Below are 13,881 nucleotides of genomic sequence, written 5' to 3' on the forward strand. Positions count from 1 at the left end.
AGCCTGGAGCTCCCAGGTTAATTTAGCATAATAATGGCTGCCGGCCATTCACTGCTACTCCAAAATGGTGGACCTCTGCAATCAACCAACTATCTTCTTTTATTCTTTTTTTTTTTTCTCCTTCCCCTCCTCCCTCAATCCCACCTCTTCCTGATAAACAGAAGTGCGCCCTTTCATCTTTTTCTTTCTGCCGCCCTGCCCGTCTTCCCACTTCCTCTCTTCCCATCGTTCTCATTCAAGCTGAGGACTGAAGCTGTCCGGAGCGCAGAACCATCAGATCTGTATTTCTGGATGAACCTTTCCATGGCTCTTGTAAAGTGGAACTCCTCATTGGTCATGGCTCATTCCCCATTGGAAAATATTCCTGTAGGTGTTTTCATGAGTGTATTTTAATGAAATTACCCAATGTCAAGGCTTTTTAAGTTAATTACTCTTGAGTTGAGATATTTCCTTTGCTGTCTTTCAGAACAAATCATGACTGTTAGTTTTCTTTTCTTCCTTATCAAACTATGTGCTCAATTGGAAGTTAAATCCCTAAAAATGTTGGGGGAGAAGTAAGCCTGAAGCTCAAGAGTTTTTCTTGTGGTCCAGAAGACACTCCTTCATGCTTTCTCACCACGCCGTGTATGTGCGTGTTTTTAGTATGAACAAATAAACCACCTCAGAGCGAACGGAACCCTTCCTCTAATCGGTGTAATCAGGATATCGGGCTGTGTTTTAACCCTTTGAACGCAGGCTCTTCTGAAGTTTTCACTCCCTTTAATTTGCAGCTCTGTGGCATTGTCACAGCTTCTTTCATGTTTGCAGGCTTTTTCTCTCTTTTTTTAGGAACTTAAGATTAAATTAGCTCTGAATCCATATTTGTTGACGTTAATTTAAAAGGACATGAGGTTGGCTGTGTAGCCTATTTTGGTTCATATTTGGATTCAGTCTGTTGCATTGAATGATAGCAGTTTGATTATGGAAATGTTCTCGGACGCTCATGTTTATGTTATTTAGGCCTGCTGCAGATTTGACACACTTTAAATAGTAAATAGTTAGAAAAAAGACTCCACAAATTTTTGAACAGTTCAACATAGGGTACTTTGACACGAGCACGGTTTTGTCTGGACCAGAGTTCTTTTCAGGGGTAGTCCACTCCAGTTTCGCAGTGTGTGCCCTACTTGCAAGTGAACTGTGATCTGGTCTACAGTGTGAAAGCACAGTGGACTATCCAGCGGACCGAGAGAGAGGGGACGTAATGTAAGGCGCAGTGTGTTTTGGGTAGAAACAAACAAAGCTAACAGTGCGAATCCGAAGAACTAGGCACAAAGCAGAAAGAAACAGTTGAAAAACGTCTCGTGGGCAGACATGGAGTCATGTGGAAGTGCTGCTGCTTTCTGATATATGGTCATAGGACTATATATTACATTTTCTGTATTGGTTTTTGTTGTGAACATACCGACTGAATCGGATAAGTTTCCACTTTACATCCGGCCAATCAATGAGCTGAGTTTATACTTCATCTTGATCCCCACCCCCGTTCTGTGTTCTTTTCACATGCTGACAGTGCAGTGTTTTAGCAAACCAAACCAAATGTAAAGGTGTGAAAATTTGGGGCGTTCCCCGCCCAGTCGAACCAAGTCCACCCAGTGTCATGATGTGAAATAATGCACCCTTAATCTTGAGCAGAAACAAAGCATTTGAATCTCAGAGGTGGTCCTTACTGGTAGCGTCAGCCCTCCAGACAGGTGTGTGTGTGTGTGCACGTGTGTGAGCGGCGCAGAGAGAATCGGGTGGTTTACTTGTCCAGTCGGCTCACTCCTCTCCTTTGACCTTGCCTTTTCTCTCTATCTTCCAGTTTTCTCTCGCTCTTGGTCACACTCCCTCTCTCCCTGTCTACCTCTCTCAGAGGAAGTACATCTATAAATAACACGCTCTCAGCTGCCACACCCTTCCCTCACTGTGTGTGTGCGTGTGTGTGCAGGGGTGATTTGTTTGCAGTACACACAAAGAAGTCAAACATGCATGCAGGCACCTCGCTTTGTGCGTATCTGCAGACTTGTGTGCAAATACAGCCTTTTCTGAGCACACAGATGAGAAGTGTTTGTTTCCTTATGGCCTTGTTGTTATTTTTGAGGGTGTGTGTGGAGGTTCAGTGAGATGACTCATCACAGCAGCAGGTGTTCCTTACACCCAACCCTTACTTTTTTTTTCTCTTTGTCTTTAGTTTATCTCATTTGCTCCCCGTTTCCCCTTCACTACTCTGCTTCCTATCTTTCCTTTATCCTGCTCTGAAAGAGCATCCCAACTCGCTTTTCTTTCTGAGCTGCACACAGTGCACCACAGCTGGCTGGAATGTGTGAATACTGCTAAAAACCCTGGAAGCATCCAGCAGAGATATTGGAAGACTTTAAGGAAGGTGGGGGAGGAGCTTCAGTACATACTGATGGGACAAGCCTGACGTGGTGTAATGTCATGACTGACATATTTGCTTTTCTAACTTGTTTTGTGACAGTATGCGTTTTTTAGAATGGGTATGGAATATAAACCTCTCCTGAAAATTCTGTGTATTGGATTTATTTTTTAAGACCTCTTTTTACTAATCTGTAGTTTGTAATCAGCAAAAGCTTTCTCTAAAGTTTTGCCAGCTTACAAGTTAATTTCCACCTGGAAGTTACCTTCCTATAGGTTTAAATGATATCTGTGGTAATCGAATATGTATTAATCATGTAAGTCTTTATGTTTGGCATATCTATTGCTTCTAAAGTCACGGAATTATAAAACCAGGATCAGGTTTTAGGGCTGTTTTAAGACACTGACAAAGTGTGGAAACATGCATAAAGTAGCAGTAGCCTACTATATAAATGTCCAAAGCTGAAGGTTCCTCCTTTGAAAGGTTTACAGACTGCACAGCAGTGAGTTTGACTGCATTTTGGCACTTTTCATTGCATAAGACGTACTCCAGTGCGTCGGACTTCATTACGGTTGTTGGTTTCAGGTCACAGCAGCACTCGGGCTCTGGAGTTTGGCAACGCAGTAGTCATAACATTTTCGACACTGTTTCACATTGTCTGTATTTGACCCTCCGTGGCATCGACTATCCTCAGATCATGTTTCCTTTCTGTCATAAGACCAATGATTTTAAGCCATGGTCAAGGACTTGACGATTGATACCTTTCACCTGAGCGTACCAGATTTGCGTTGTGTGATTTCTTTCCCTCTGCAGACCTTTACCCTCAAATGTTACTGCTGTTCATCTCCCTGTTGGTACTTCGAGATACACAAAAAACGAGGGGGAGAACCTGCTGGAGCCGACTCGATTTGCTGAAGCCTCGAGCCACATCTGGCTGCTGTGTAGGTTGTTCCTATAGATTGTTGGTGCCAAGAAAATAATAGTTTTTCAAGTAATCAAAGGCACATTTGCAGCCTCTTAGAGTATAAAGATGGTTAAAAAAAAACAAGTCAATTTAGTCAAGTGAGCATACCTGCTCACCAGACATGGCTCTTCAAGCTGACTGTGACATGTGGTGCTAATAGCAGGAGGACAGATCCATTGGAGCTGTAGGTGATCGGAAAGCAGTTTACGACATATTGGCCCAATGGATGCTCACAGGGTGCCTGGTGTCCAAATGTCACAGCTGAAGTGTAATTCTTTGACTTGGTGACTGTCAGGCTTCTGACTAGCTGTTGTGGACCTTTCAGTTTGTGTCACTGGATGACGGTTGCGTTGGATTTTGAGGGGGACGTTGCGCGTTGAAGAAGCAGACTGTATGAACATTACTAGCAGTGATGCTAGTGATGTTTAGGATTAAAAAAAATAAGATTTTCAGCAATATAATAAATATTCATTTATGTAAAACTGAACCGTGCAGAAAGGGAGAGGTAGGGATGGGTTGTTGGAGAGTTTTCAAGCGGAGAAATGAGTAAAGAGACGGGCTGTGCAGAGAGAGAGCGAGCTGGAGAGAGGTGATGGTGCTATTGAAGAGTGAGGCCATGAAGAAGCTCGGAGGAAGAGAGGGGAGAAGGCAGCCAAGTAGAGAAGTGTGTGCGTGCGTGCATGAGTGAGTGTGTGTGGCCAGATGGCTCCAGCGTGTGGCGACCAGCCAGAGGAACAGGTGCAGGTCACATGACCAGCCGTTACCACGGAGATGGTGATTGCTCTTGGCGTGAGGATGAAAGGAGAAGGGCCCCAGGGACAGAGAGGGGGTGAGAGATGTAGAGGGAGAGCAAGGGAGTGAGCAGGAGGGAAGGAGGGAGAGCGGCGCAGAGCAGGAAGGGGACGAGAGACACCGGCACAGAGCAGGGGAGGGAGAGAGCGGGACACGTCCAGGCATACAGTATGCAGAAGGCACCTCCCGAGGAAAGGCAACACACAGACAACACATGCACAACTTTTTTGCATTTGTTTTAGTAAGTAGGCAAGGCTGCACGCAAACAAGGTTCTCCTCATACCCTGATAACAAATTATGTTCACATTTTAAATGTTTCCTAAATGAAACTACAGTTGAGTTTTGATGGCCAACTCCTTAGTGGATCCAGTTCCATGTTTGCAAATTAGCCAGCTTCACTAATCCTCAATGCTAACGAATCTCTTCTAAAAGATTTTTTTTCCGAACTGCTTTTTTCTTTATCACCATCGGTGCTTGTTGTCTTTCCTTGTTCAAGTGACAAACATCAGTGGTGGCAGATCACAGCTGTGGCCATCCAAAGTTCATTCAGCAGGTTAGCCTCACAAGCTGGAGCAAAACTTCACGGCTCTCAGGTTGGAAGGTCTTTGCAAGCACAGGTTTGCATTTAGACATGGGTGGAATAAGACCTTTACTTTACTATGACTTCATAGCTGCAAGATATCAGTGATTTTTGCATTTCATGACTGTCAACTGATAACTTTGAAATTCATTGTGTTTTTACAGTATTACACCAAATGTTTGTTTCGATATCGCTGTGATCAGTTTGGATTGTTTCCACAGAAAATATAGAAATCATTCACCTCGTTTCAATGCACTGAATCTTAAAGCCTTGTTCTCAAAATATCCAAATATGATTTGTCATTTAGTTTAGTTTCTGCTAGTAGAAATGTTGTAATATCATAACTGGACACAGATTGATAAGGTCAGCAACGAACTGGACCAGATTTCCAAGTTATCAAGTTCTTAGTTACGGGTTATGGCTTTTAAAGCTCAAAACTAGTAAAGATGTGTTAGAGGTGAAATTAGAAGCCACTAGTTGTTTTCGTGATATTTGGTGATGTACTCTGATCTGATGAATAAATCGCACAAAGCTTTTTTTTTTTTTGCCAGTTTACTTCATTGTTTCAGCAATTCTGATAGGATTTTTTTTTTACCATTGGAAAGCCAGTTAGGCCGCACGGTGCCGCACGGTGGCGCAGTGGTTAGCGCTCTTGCAAGAAGCAAGAAGGAAGCAAGAAGCAAGAAGGTCCTGGGTTCAAATACCGGCCGGGGCTCAGGGCCTTTCTGTGTGGAGTTTGTATGTTCTCCCCGTGTGTGCGTGGGTTCCCTCCGGGTACTCCGGCTTCCTCCCACAGTCCAAAAACATGCATGGTAGGTTAATTGATCACCCTAAATTGCCCCTAGGTATGAATGTGTGAGTGAATGGTTGTTTGTCTATATATGTCAGCCCTGCGACAGACTGGCGAACTGTCCAGGGTGTACCCTGCCTTCGCCCACAGCAGCTGAGATCGGCTCCAGCCACCCGCGACCCCGAAAGGGATAAAGCGGAATGAATGGAAAGCTTGTAAATTATGCCACAGATGTAAAACAAACTTATTTGTGGGATGAGTGAGCAACAGAACTGAATAAATGGGTTACACCCTTAAAAAGAAAAAAGAAAAGAAAAAAGTCTAAGATTCTGGGTGACTTTTTTGCTGTCTGGTTTTGCTGTTGATTGTTGTTCAGTGGACTGGGTGGTTGGAGTCTCATAAAGCGAGACATTGGAAAGTTAATAATTTAAAGAGGAATCTCAGTAGCATGTGGAAGAAGTGTTTACAACCACAGCCTGGCACCTCCTCCTCATACTTATCAAAGCCTCCTGATATACTGTAGGATGGCACCCTTATCTGCAACTAGCATTTATCACAAGTCGGCCAGCATAGTAGTTTTGGTCACTTGTGTCTGGCAGCATCTGGAGCTTTCACAAACCCAAAACAAGTGATAAGTGATCTACTTTGCTCGTTTTAGTTGATTGTGTCTTCAAACCATATTGAAGTGAAGTCTGAGAAATGGACTTGTTGGAGTTGTGACTGGTGTTAAGTTTATCCAGCCCTTGGATGACCCCTTAAAGCCCATTCAGGATGATTACGACTGGGCTGAATCCTGGAGCAATCACATTAGAGAATTGGGCTTCACTCTCTCCTTTTAACAGTGACATGATACTAAGGCTCTTCTACAATAATGTGCAAAACTTTAGACAGATGTGAAAAGAATGCTGCAAAGCCAGAATGTCTTTTAAACAGATATGTACATCTTTTGTTTATGAGAAATAAGCAAAGAAATGAGGGGGAGAAACCCAGTTGTTCTTGTTGTTCTACCTTAAAAACGGCACGATTTCTTCACAATACACTTGCACAACAGTTTTTAAGGCAACTCTGCAGGTATGTTGTTTTCAAAACATCTTGAAGAATGAACAGACACGCATGCATTGTGAAAATAGGCTCAACACAAACCTTCTGTCTCTTCCTATTACCCCGGACACACGCCACCCCATTGAGATGGAGACCCTCTTTGGGTGCCACATTACTGTAAATGGTAAATAGTTTTCACTTACATAGCGCTTTTCCTCTGCTTCAGCAGCCCCCAAATGTGTTTTACATTGTTAATCACATTCAGCCATTCACACACACCAATGGTGATGGCAGCCATGCAAAACGCTCGTTCAATCCATCGGGAGCAATTTGGGGTTCAGTGGGATGGAGACAAGGACTTAGACTGGGGGAGATGAGGAGAATCGGACCTGAAACCTCCAGACGACTCACTCTGCCAACTGACCCACTGTCACCCCAGAACCACTTCACTTCCAGGTCCTAAAGCTGGAAAAAAAAAATCTAACACTCTTCAAAGGAAGTTTCGCAAAGACTGTGGGTGACTTCGACCATATGCAGCTCGGTTTAGAACTTGGGCAGGTGTGGAGTAAATGGAGCTTTTCAGGTGTGAGGTTTAGTTTGACTTTACTCTGAAACTTCACACACACAAACCTATTCCATCTGTAAGATTGTTAATTTATTTTTTAACCTGTGATGTCAAAAAGTAGCACTGCGGTTTCTACATGCATGCTGCTGATTTTTCAACTTTTTGGTTTAGCTGAATTTTCCAGTTAAACCTAAACTTAGCTCTTTTTGTAAACATCTCTCGTGCAAACATCCAACCTAAGGCGCTACTGATCCTGAGGAGCTTCACTGTAGTTGCTGGATGCGGCGCTGGTAGGACGGAGTGCGGAGAGTGGACGTGTGAGAGGCAGAAGAGGGATGCTGAGTGTCCTCTCACCTCAGTGGTGTGAATGCACACACACTCACCAGTGGAGCCAGCTCCTCTTTCTTTCCATGCCAGAGATTAGAGGAAGCCTGGGGGCCTCTCAACCCCTCCCCCCTTCACTCTCCGGGGCCTCTCTCCCTCCCTCCCTCCCTCCCGCCCTCCCTCCCTCCCCTCTCTCCCGCCCTCCCTCTGTCTGCCTGTCTTGCTCTCTCCATGCCTCCCTGTATCACTCTTTCCCTGGGCCCCCCTCTCTTTTCCTCTCGGTGCCTGTATCTCTCTATCTTGCTCCCTCTCCCTGTGCCTCCATGCAGTCTTTCATCATATTAACCCCCTGTGCGCCAGAGCCTCAGGCACACTAATGATTTCTAAATGGGTAAATCAAACATGGCGATCGCCCTGGGACAGACTCGGGCACACGCACACACACACACACACACACACACTCACACATACATGTATTCACACATGCACACACACGTGAATCCTTGGTAATCTGTCAAAGAGGTAACTAAAAAAATTGATTCAGTTACATTTTGACACTTTTTCTTTCTTTTCTTAAGATTTGTTAATTTAATTTGTGTTTTTCTCTTTCTTCCTCTCTCCAGCAGTAAAAAGGTGGAGTCAGAGGGCGGTTCTAGCGCTGCTAAGAAAGATTCTAAGAGAAAGAGAGAGGTATCGGCGAGCGACGACGTGGAGGTGAAGTCTCCTCCCCCCTCTCCCCCTGAAGAAGAGGACGATGATGGTGTTCAGGTGGGAGACCCTGGAACACAAAGTTTTTAAGGACTTTTCAGGTTTCTGTAGACACTGCAGCTGCTTGGATGTCAAGTAAAGTTTCTGCAAACTTCCCAAACCGTAGGCAGCCACAAAGTATTTTTCAGACCCTTAAACGTCACGACCCGTAGAAGTGGAAAGCACTGAGCCTGTAGCCGTCGGCTGTGTATGTGTTGTCCCTTGTTGGCAGAGCACGCTGAAAAGCTCTGTCAGGTTCATATCTTGCATCAACTTTTTTAATTTACTCACATTTTGTATTTTAAATAAAAGTAAACTCCTTTGCCTTCACGCAAAGCACATATATAATGCTGGATATATGTGGTTTGGAGAAACAAACTGTAGTCTTCCTCTTCAGGCTAATTTTTGTGTGCAAATATGATTATGTGGACCAGGAGCAGAGTCACATCTGGTTATTAAGCGGCATAAATTGTTATAGCTCTATCGCAAATGGGAAAGTAACTTAGCAGCTGCATGTCCTTTTCAGTCTGTTCTCTTCAACCTGCTACATTTTGTCTCCACTCTTATAATATGGCAACATTTTGAGCCCAACAAATTGGATGATGTTGTCCTCAAAGTCAATATGGCTAAAAGTGCTGTACCATATGGAATGGAATAATGAATAATGAAATGAGGTCTGTTTCTTGGAATCACAAAAACCGGTAAACGATAAGCACACATGGCCCTGTTCTTCTTCCTGCCTTGGATTTAATCTGAAGTACTAAGATACTATTTAGAGAATTTATCTTTTGCCTGAATCACCGTGAACATCTAAAATAAGGGAGAAAAAAATTCACAGGCCATGTCTTTGGATTTTCTGGAATGAGTATCAAACCCTCATGGATGAACAAATTGTTCAAGGATCCTTTCTTTTCCTTTGTGTGCATATCAGAAGCGTCGTTCCAGCCGCCAGGTGAAGAGGAAGAGGTACACAGAAGATCTGGAGTTCAGGATTTCTGAGGATGATGACAGCGGAGATGACTCGCCAACACCAAAATCCCCATCAGCCTCATCACAACAACAGGTGCAGCCAGATTTCTGTTTTTGAGTTTTCTGATCGACTTAAGTCTGGCTTTGCCTCACTGTTCACCTGGCAGAAGCCTTCCTGTAACTATCTCAGGTTGTGTTGGTGATCAGAAAGTATTTTTTTCCGGTGAGATTTTTTTTTTTTTTTTTTCTATTTTATTTATTTATTTTTACATCTGTGTACATTATGGGGTTTATTCCAAAAAGGCTGTGGGTGTAAATCCTTGAGTCTTTAAAAAGGCCTTGACCGATTCTGCCGAATCCTTAAAATTATGAATTGGCATAGTGTTGTAGTAAGAACTCAAGCAAATATGTCATTTTGAATACAGGTAGTGAAGCATAGTGTATCCATGATTCCTCCACATCATTTTTAATGCAGAGAAAACGTGTTTTAAGTCTTCGGTATCAGACAGGTGATATGTAAACATGTGACAGGCGGCAGCACGACTAGCTCTTGGTGCCTTGTGTGTCTCCAGGATGTGGCTGAGGCTGAGGGGCCTGTTGTGGAGAAGATCATGGGCTTACGCACCTCCAAAAAACAGGTAGGATGTACGGCTGCGCCCGGCAGGCGCTGAACACACAATACACACGGAGATCCACACACAGACAGACTGGCCCGAGTCATGCTTTACGTCATCTGATTAGCCGCTCCACAGCTGGCCTAAGCAGATTATACACACACACACACACACACACACACACACACACACACACACACACACACACACACACACACACACACACACACACACACACACACACACACACACACACACACACACAGAGTCTATGCAATGTATTCACTTGGTAAGCGGAGACATGACTTCTTGTATTTCAATGTGTGTGTGCGCTTGGAACTCTGTGTGTGTTGCTGAATGACTGTTCGTGTGCGTGCGTGTTTGTGTATGTGTGTGTGTGTGTCGGCCTGGCTTTGTTTTATATGCCTTGTCTAAAGAAAACTCATCCCTGAGCCAACACATGCACGCACATACAGTCACCAGCCAACTTTCCTTTACTCGCCAGCTGCCAATGGGTTACCCCCCCACCCCTCCCCACCTCCCGTGCGTGTGCACGTGCACACGCACACATAGACACCCTCGCTCTCGCGCAGCTCCATTCAGAGTTGACCCCGGGCTTGGCACACAGCCAAAACCACAACGCTAGCTACGCCAGACGCCAAGCTAGCGTTTCCTCAGGCAGTGTGTGTGTGATTGATGATTCATGGCATTACAGTAGTAGTAGCAGCATGGCGGAGGATGTGTGTGTGCACGCGCGTCTTACAGCTACAGTAGAGTAGTGAATGGATTAAAAGAGCCACTGTTTCAGTATTTTCCTTTTTTTCATAAACAAACTGAATGTGTGGAGAAACACAGCAAGGAGCGGAAGCTTGAATTTGAGCTAAAACCGCTCATATTTTCACTGGAAAACACATTGAAATTTATGTATTTTCAAACTATTTTTTTGTCCTGCTTCAATTGTGTTTGGCCTCTACATTGTGGCCAGAATAATAAATAACAGATTTGGACAAGACATAAATGAAACAATGGATTCAGTCAGTGTTAAGATGTCAAGCAGAGTGGGAATTCAGTGTTGACTGACATGTCAGTGTGAGGCGAGTACGCAGGCTCCTTCTGTGCCACTTCACTAATTCAACCACATGTTGTATAACAATGACGAGCCACTTCTGCTCGATCTGCCCACTATATATGCTGTGATTATTAACCTGTTATTTCCCCTTTCAGCTGGAGTCGGGGGAGGAGGTGGAGGTGGAAGAGTTCTACGTCAAGTTCAAGGGCTTGTGAGTAACATTTTTTTTTTCTTTCTTTTTTTTACCCCCTTTGCTTCTCCACCCCTTTTGTCTCTCACAGCAGGGCTTCCTCTTTTATTTTTCCTTTAGACCTATTTATAACACACACGCCAGGGTGGCCATTGGTCTTTAATTGTGAAAAGCTCTCAATATGTAGCCATCAAATCTCACTCAGTTTTTAACCCAGTTTGTTCTGCAGGTAATTTTTTTGCAACAGCAACATGAGTCGTCATTGAAAAGCTGCGTGCTCAATATTTAAATCTCAACACCGAACTTAACGACAGATATTCTGGTTTCACCTCAAGCCTAAACACACCAAGCTGTGGTTTTACTGCATGCAGCAGAAGGTGTTGTGCAGGGCCGAAACGATGCTCTCCTAAATGACGGCATTCATCTGATTCAACTGGCTTGATTTTCTCTTGTTTTTTGCGTGCATTAATGTGAAACTAGCGAGTGACGTCACACACAGCTGCAAGGCAACAGCTGCGGTCGGATTGGAGAAACAATGGCACATCAGCTTGTTGTATGCATTCGGCAGCAGCTGCAGTCTTTGATTAAATAAGTAATATAAGCATCCTTTGATATTGGCAGACCGCACAGGGTTGCGGCAATTATTCAGTTATTGTGTTTGTTGCTGATTTGATGTGTGAAATGCTGACAACAGATTTTTAAAGGCCCCTCCAGATGTGTAGACTGGCCAGTCGAAGCTCAAATTGTAAACAGTTTTATCATACAAACACTCAGATTTGTTATACCGTCGTCAATAAATGTGATTATTTTCAGAATATTTTACTTGTCAGTACATTTTCTGGGACAGATATGACCGATAATAACTTTAGTCACAATGTTACAAGTCTCACAATCCACTTGGGGAGAAAACGGCTTCTTGAATCTTCCACCTACAGCCCTCAAATAAACAAAATCATTTATTAAGCAGTGTGATTGAAGACATGACAGATTATTTTTATTATCACACCATCCACTTCCTTTTATCAGCCCACATAAACTTTCACTCCACTGAAGTCTGAGCATCAGCAGGTCTGTCGCAGCACTCGGCTTCAAACGCTGCCTGACATGAAGCACCTTCGTATTTCTCATGTTTCAGCTCCTACCTCCACTGCCGCTGGGCAGACCTGGAGGAACTGGAAAAGGACAAGAGAATACACCAGAAGATCAAGAGGTTTAGGGCCAAGCAACAGCTCAACAACTTTATAACTGAGGTAAGTCCTGAGCTCTGCTCTGCAATCAGTCCATTATCTATGTCCTGACCTCAGACTGCATGAAGCAAGCTACTTACGGGGGTCAAACCATTTGGCTGACAGTAATGGCTGTGACTTCAAGGTGTCAGAACCAGATATGTTACTTGACTTGGATACCCGCTCTCCCATGTTTATCTTTATTTACTTGAGATGGATGCGCACTGGCTTATTGAACCTTGAACTCCCATGGGCAACAGAAGTTGTTGGAGAGTCATGCATAATCCTGGAAACACAAGGAAATGCTTTTTAATTTTTCAACCGCTGTTGTTTTCTCTCCAGATGGATGATGAGCCTTTTAACCCGGACTACGTGGAGGTGGACCGTGTCCTGGACGTTTCAGAGAGCACAGATGAAAACGGAGAGGTACTTTGATCTCTTTCATGTCTTCCGGCCCCTCCATCTCTTTGCAGCCCTCTTCATGTGACACACACTCACCAGACTCCCTTCCGCTCCCGTTCATCTGCAGACGGTGACCTTATATTTGGTGAAATGGTGCAGTCTGCCTTACGAGGACTCCACCTGGGAGCTGAAGGCCGACATAGACCAGTCTAAAATAGACGAATATGAGCGCATAGCAGCACGCACACCCAACACTAACAGAGTGGTGAGTAGCCGCGCGCACCCGCCGACGCTCCGTCTTTCTCCGGGTGCTATCTGTCTTCTTGCCTCCTCCCAGTAGGCGTGTGCATGTGTGTGTTTGTGTGTGTTGGCCTGCTGCCTGAGCCTTCCTCCTCCAGATTTACAGCTCCCTTAACTGCTCTCCACAGGGCCACGTTCTTGTGGTCTTACACACTCACTCACACACACAGTCACACACGCCCTGCTCTTGTGGCCAGGCCAAACCACTAACAGTGTGTTTAATGCTGAACAGAAGCAGCTGACTGGCTGTGGTCTTTCCCTCCATCACTCCCTTCCTCTCTGTGTGTCCATCTTTTTTAACTACTGCCTACTGTTTCTCCTTAAGGGCAGTGGTAGAAATGCTCCATCATACAGCGGCAGTATTTGGAGGCGGTTTTATTTTTAGTTTCCTGCACAGTGTGGAGTTCAAAAGATGGACTCGGACTGTTGAGCCAATTTCCAGCAGACATCCATTTTCCCCTGAGTGTCAATGCCACAGTTTTTTTTTTTTTTTTTTTCCTCCCCAAAACTTCGACAGTGTCCCATATATCAGATCCTGATACTGCTGAAATACATATGAAAGATTGAAGGTTACTTCATTTAGAGCCACCCTGGTCTTCCAGGGTCATCTTATAAGAATTAAGCCACTTTAGCTGCATTGTGACTGTATTGTGACATGCACCGCGTCATTATTGCTCAGGAATACGCCTGTTTTTCTCCGCATCGGAGCATAACAGGAAAGTTAAACGTCGTGCTGCCTCTAACACCCTCAGCTGTCGGCGCATAAAGCTCATTTGAGTCACATGTTTACACTGGAAAAAGTCCTTGTTTACTGTAAACTGGAGTTTGGGAAAAAGCGTGTCTAAAACACCAAACATATGTAAACAGAAATTTCAGTCACTGTAACCTGAAGGTGTTTCTTAACATTGTTGCA

At 44.2% G+C, this 13,881-nt stretch overlaps 1 protein-coding gene across 4 annotated transcripts in view; it reads left to right on the forward strand.

Moving 5' to 3' along the window:
• Nucleotides 1–13,881, forward strand: part of chd7 (chromodomain helicase DNA binding protein 7) — a 73,696-nt gene that overhangs the window by 29,707 nt on the left and 30,108 nt on the right. For 3 of the 4 annotated variants that reach the window (XM_030114877.1, XM_030114880.1, XM_030114879.1), the window contains 7 exons: nt 8,075–8,219; nt 9,130–9,261; nt 9,740–9,805; nt 11,006–11,061; nt 12,176–12,290; nt 12,609–12,692; nt 12,796–12,933. In XM_030114877.1, coding sequence (XP_029970737.1) covers nt 8,075–8,219; nt 9,130–9,261; nt 9,740–9,805; nt 11,006–11,061; nt 12,176–12,290; nt 12,609–12,692; nt 12,796–12,933 — 736 coding nt within the window. The remainder of the gene's footprint in view (nt 1–8,074; nt 8,220–9,129; nt 9,262–9,739; nt 9,806–11,005; nt 11,062–12,175; nt 12,291–12,608; nt 12,693–12,795; nt 12,934–13,881) is intronic. The other variant, XM_030114881.1, reaches the window with a different exon arrangement.

Source organism: Salarias fasciatus, chromosome 18 (genome assembly GCF_902148845.1).
Source record: "Salarias fasciatus chromosome 18, fSalaFa1.1, whole genome shotgun sequence".
NCBI lineage: Eukaryota > Metazoa > Chordata > Actinopteri > Blenniiformes > Blenniidae > Salarias > Salarias fasciatus.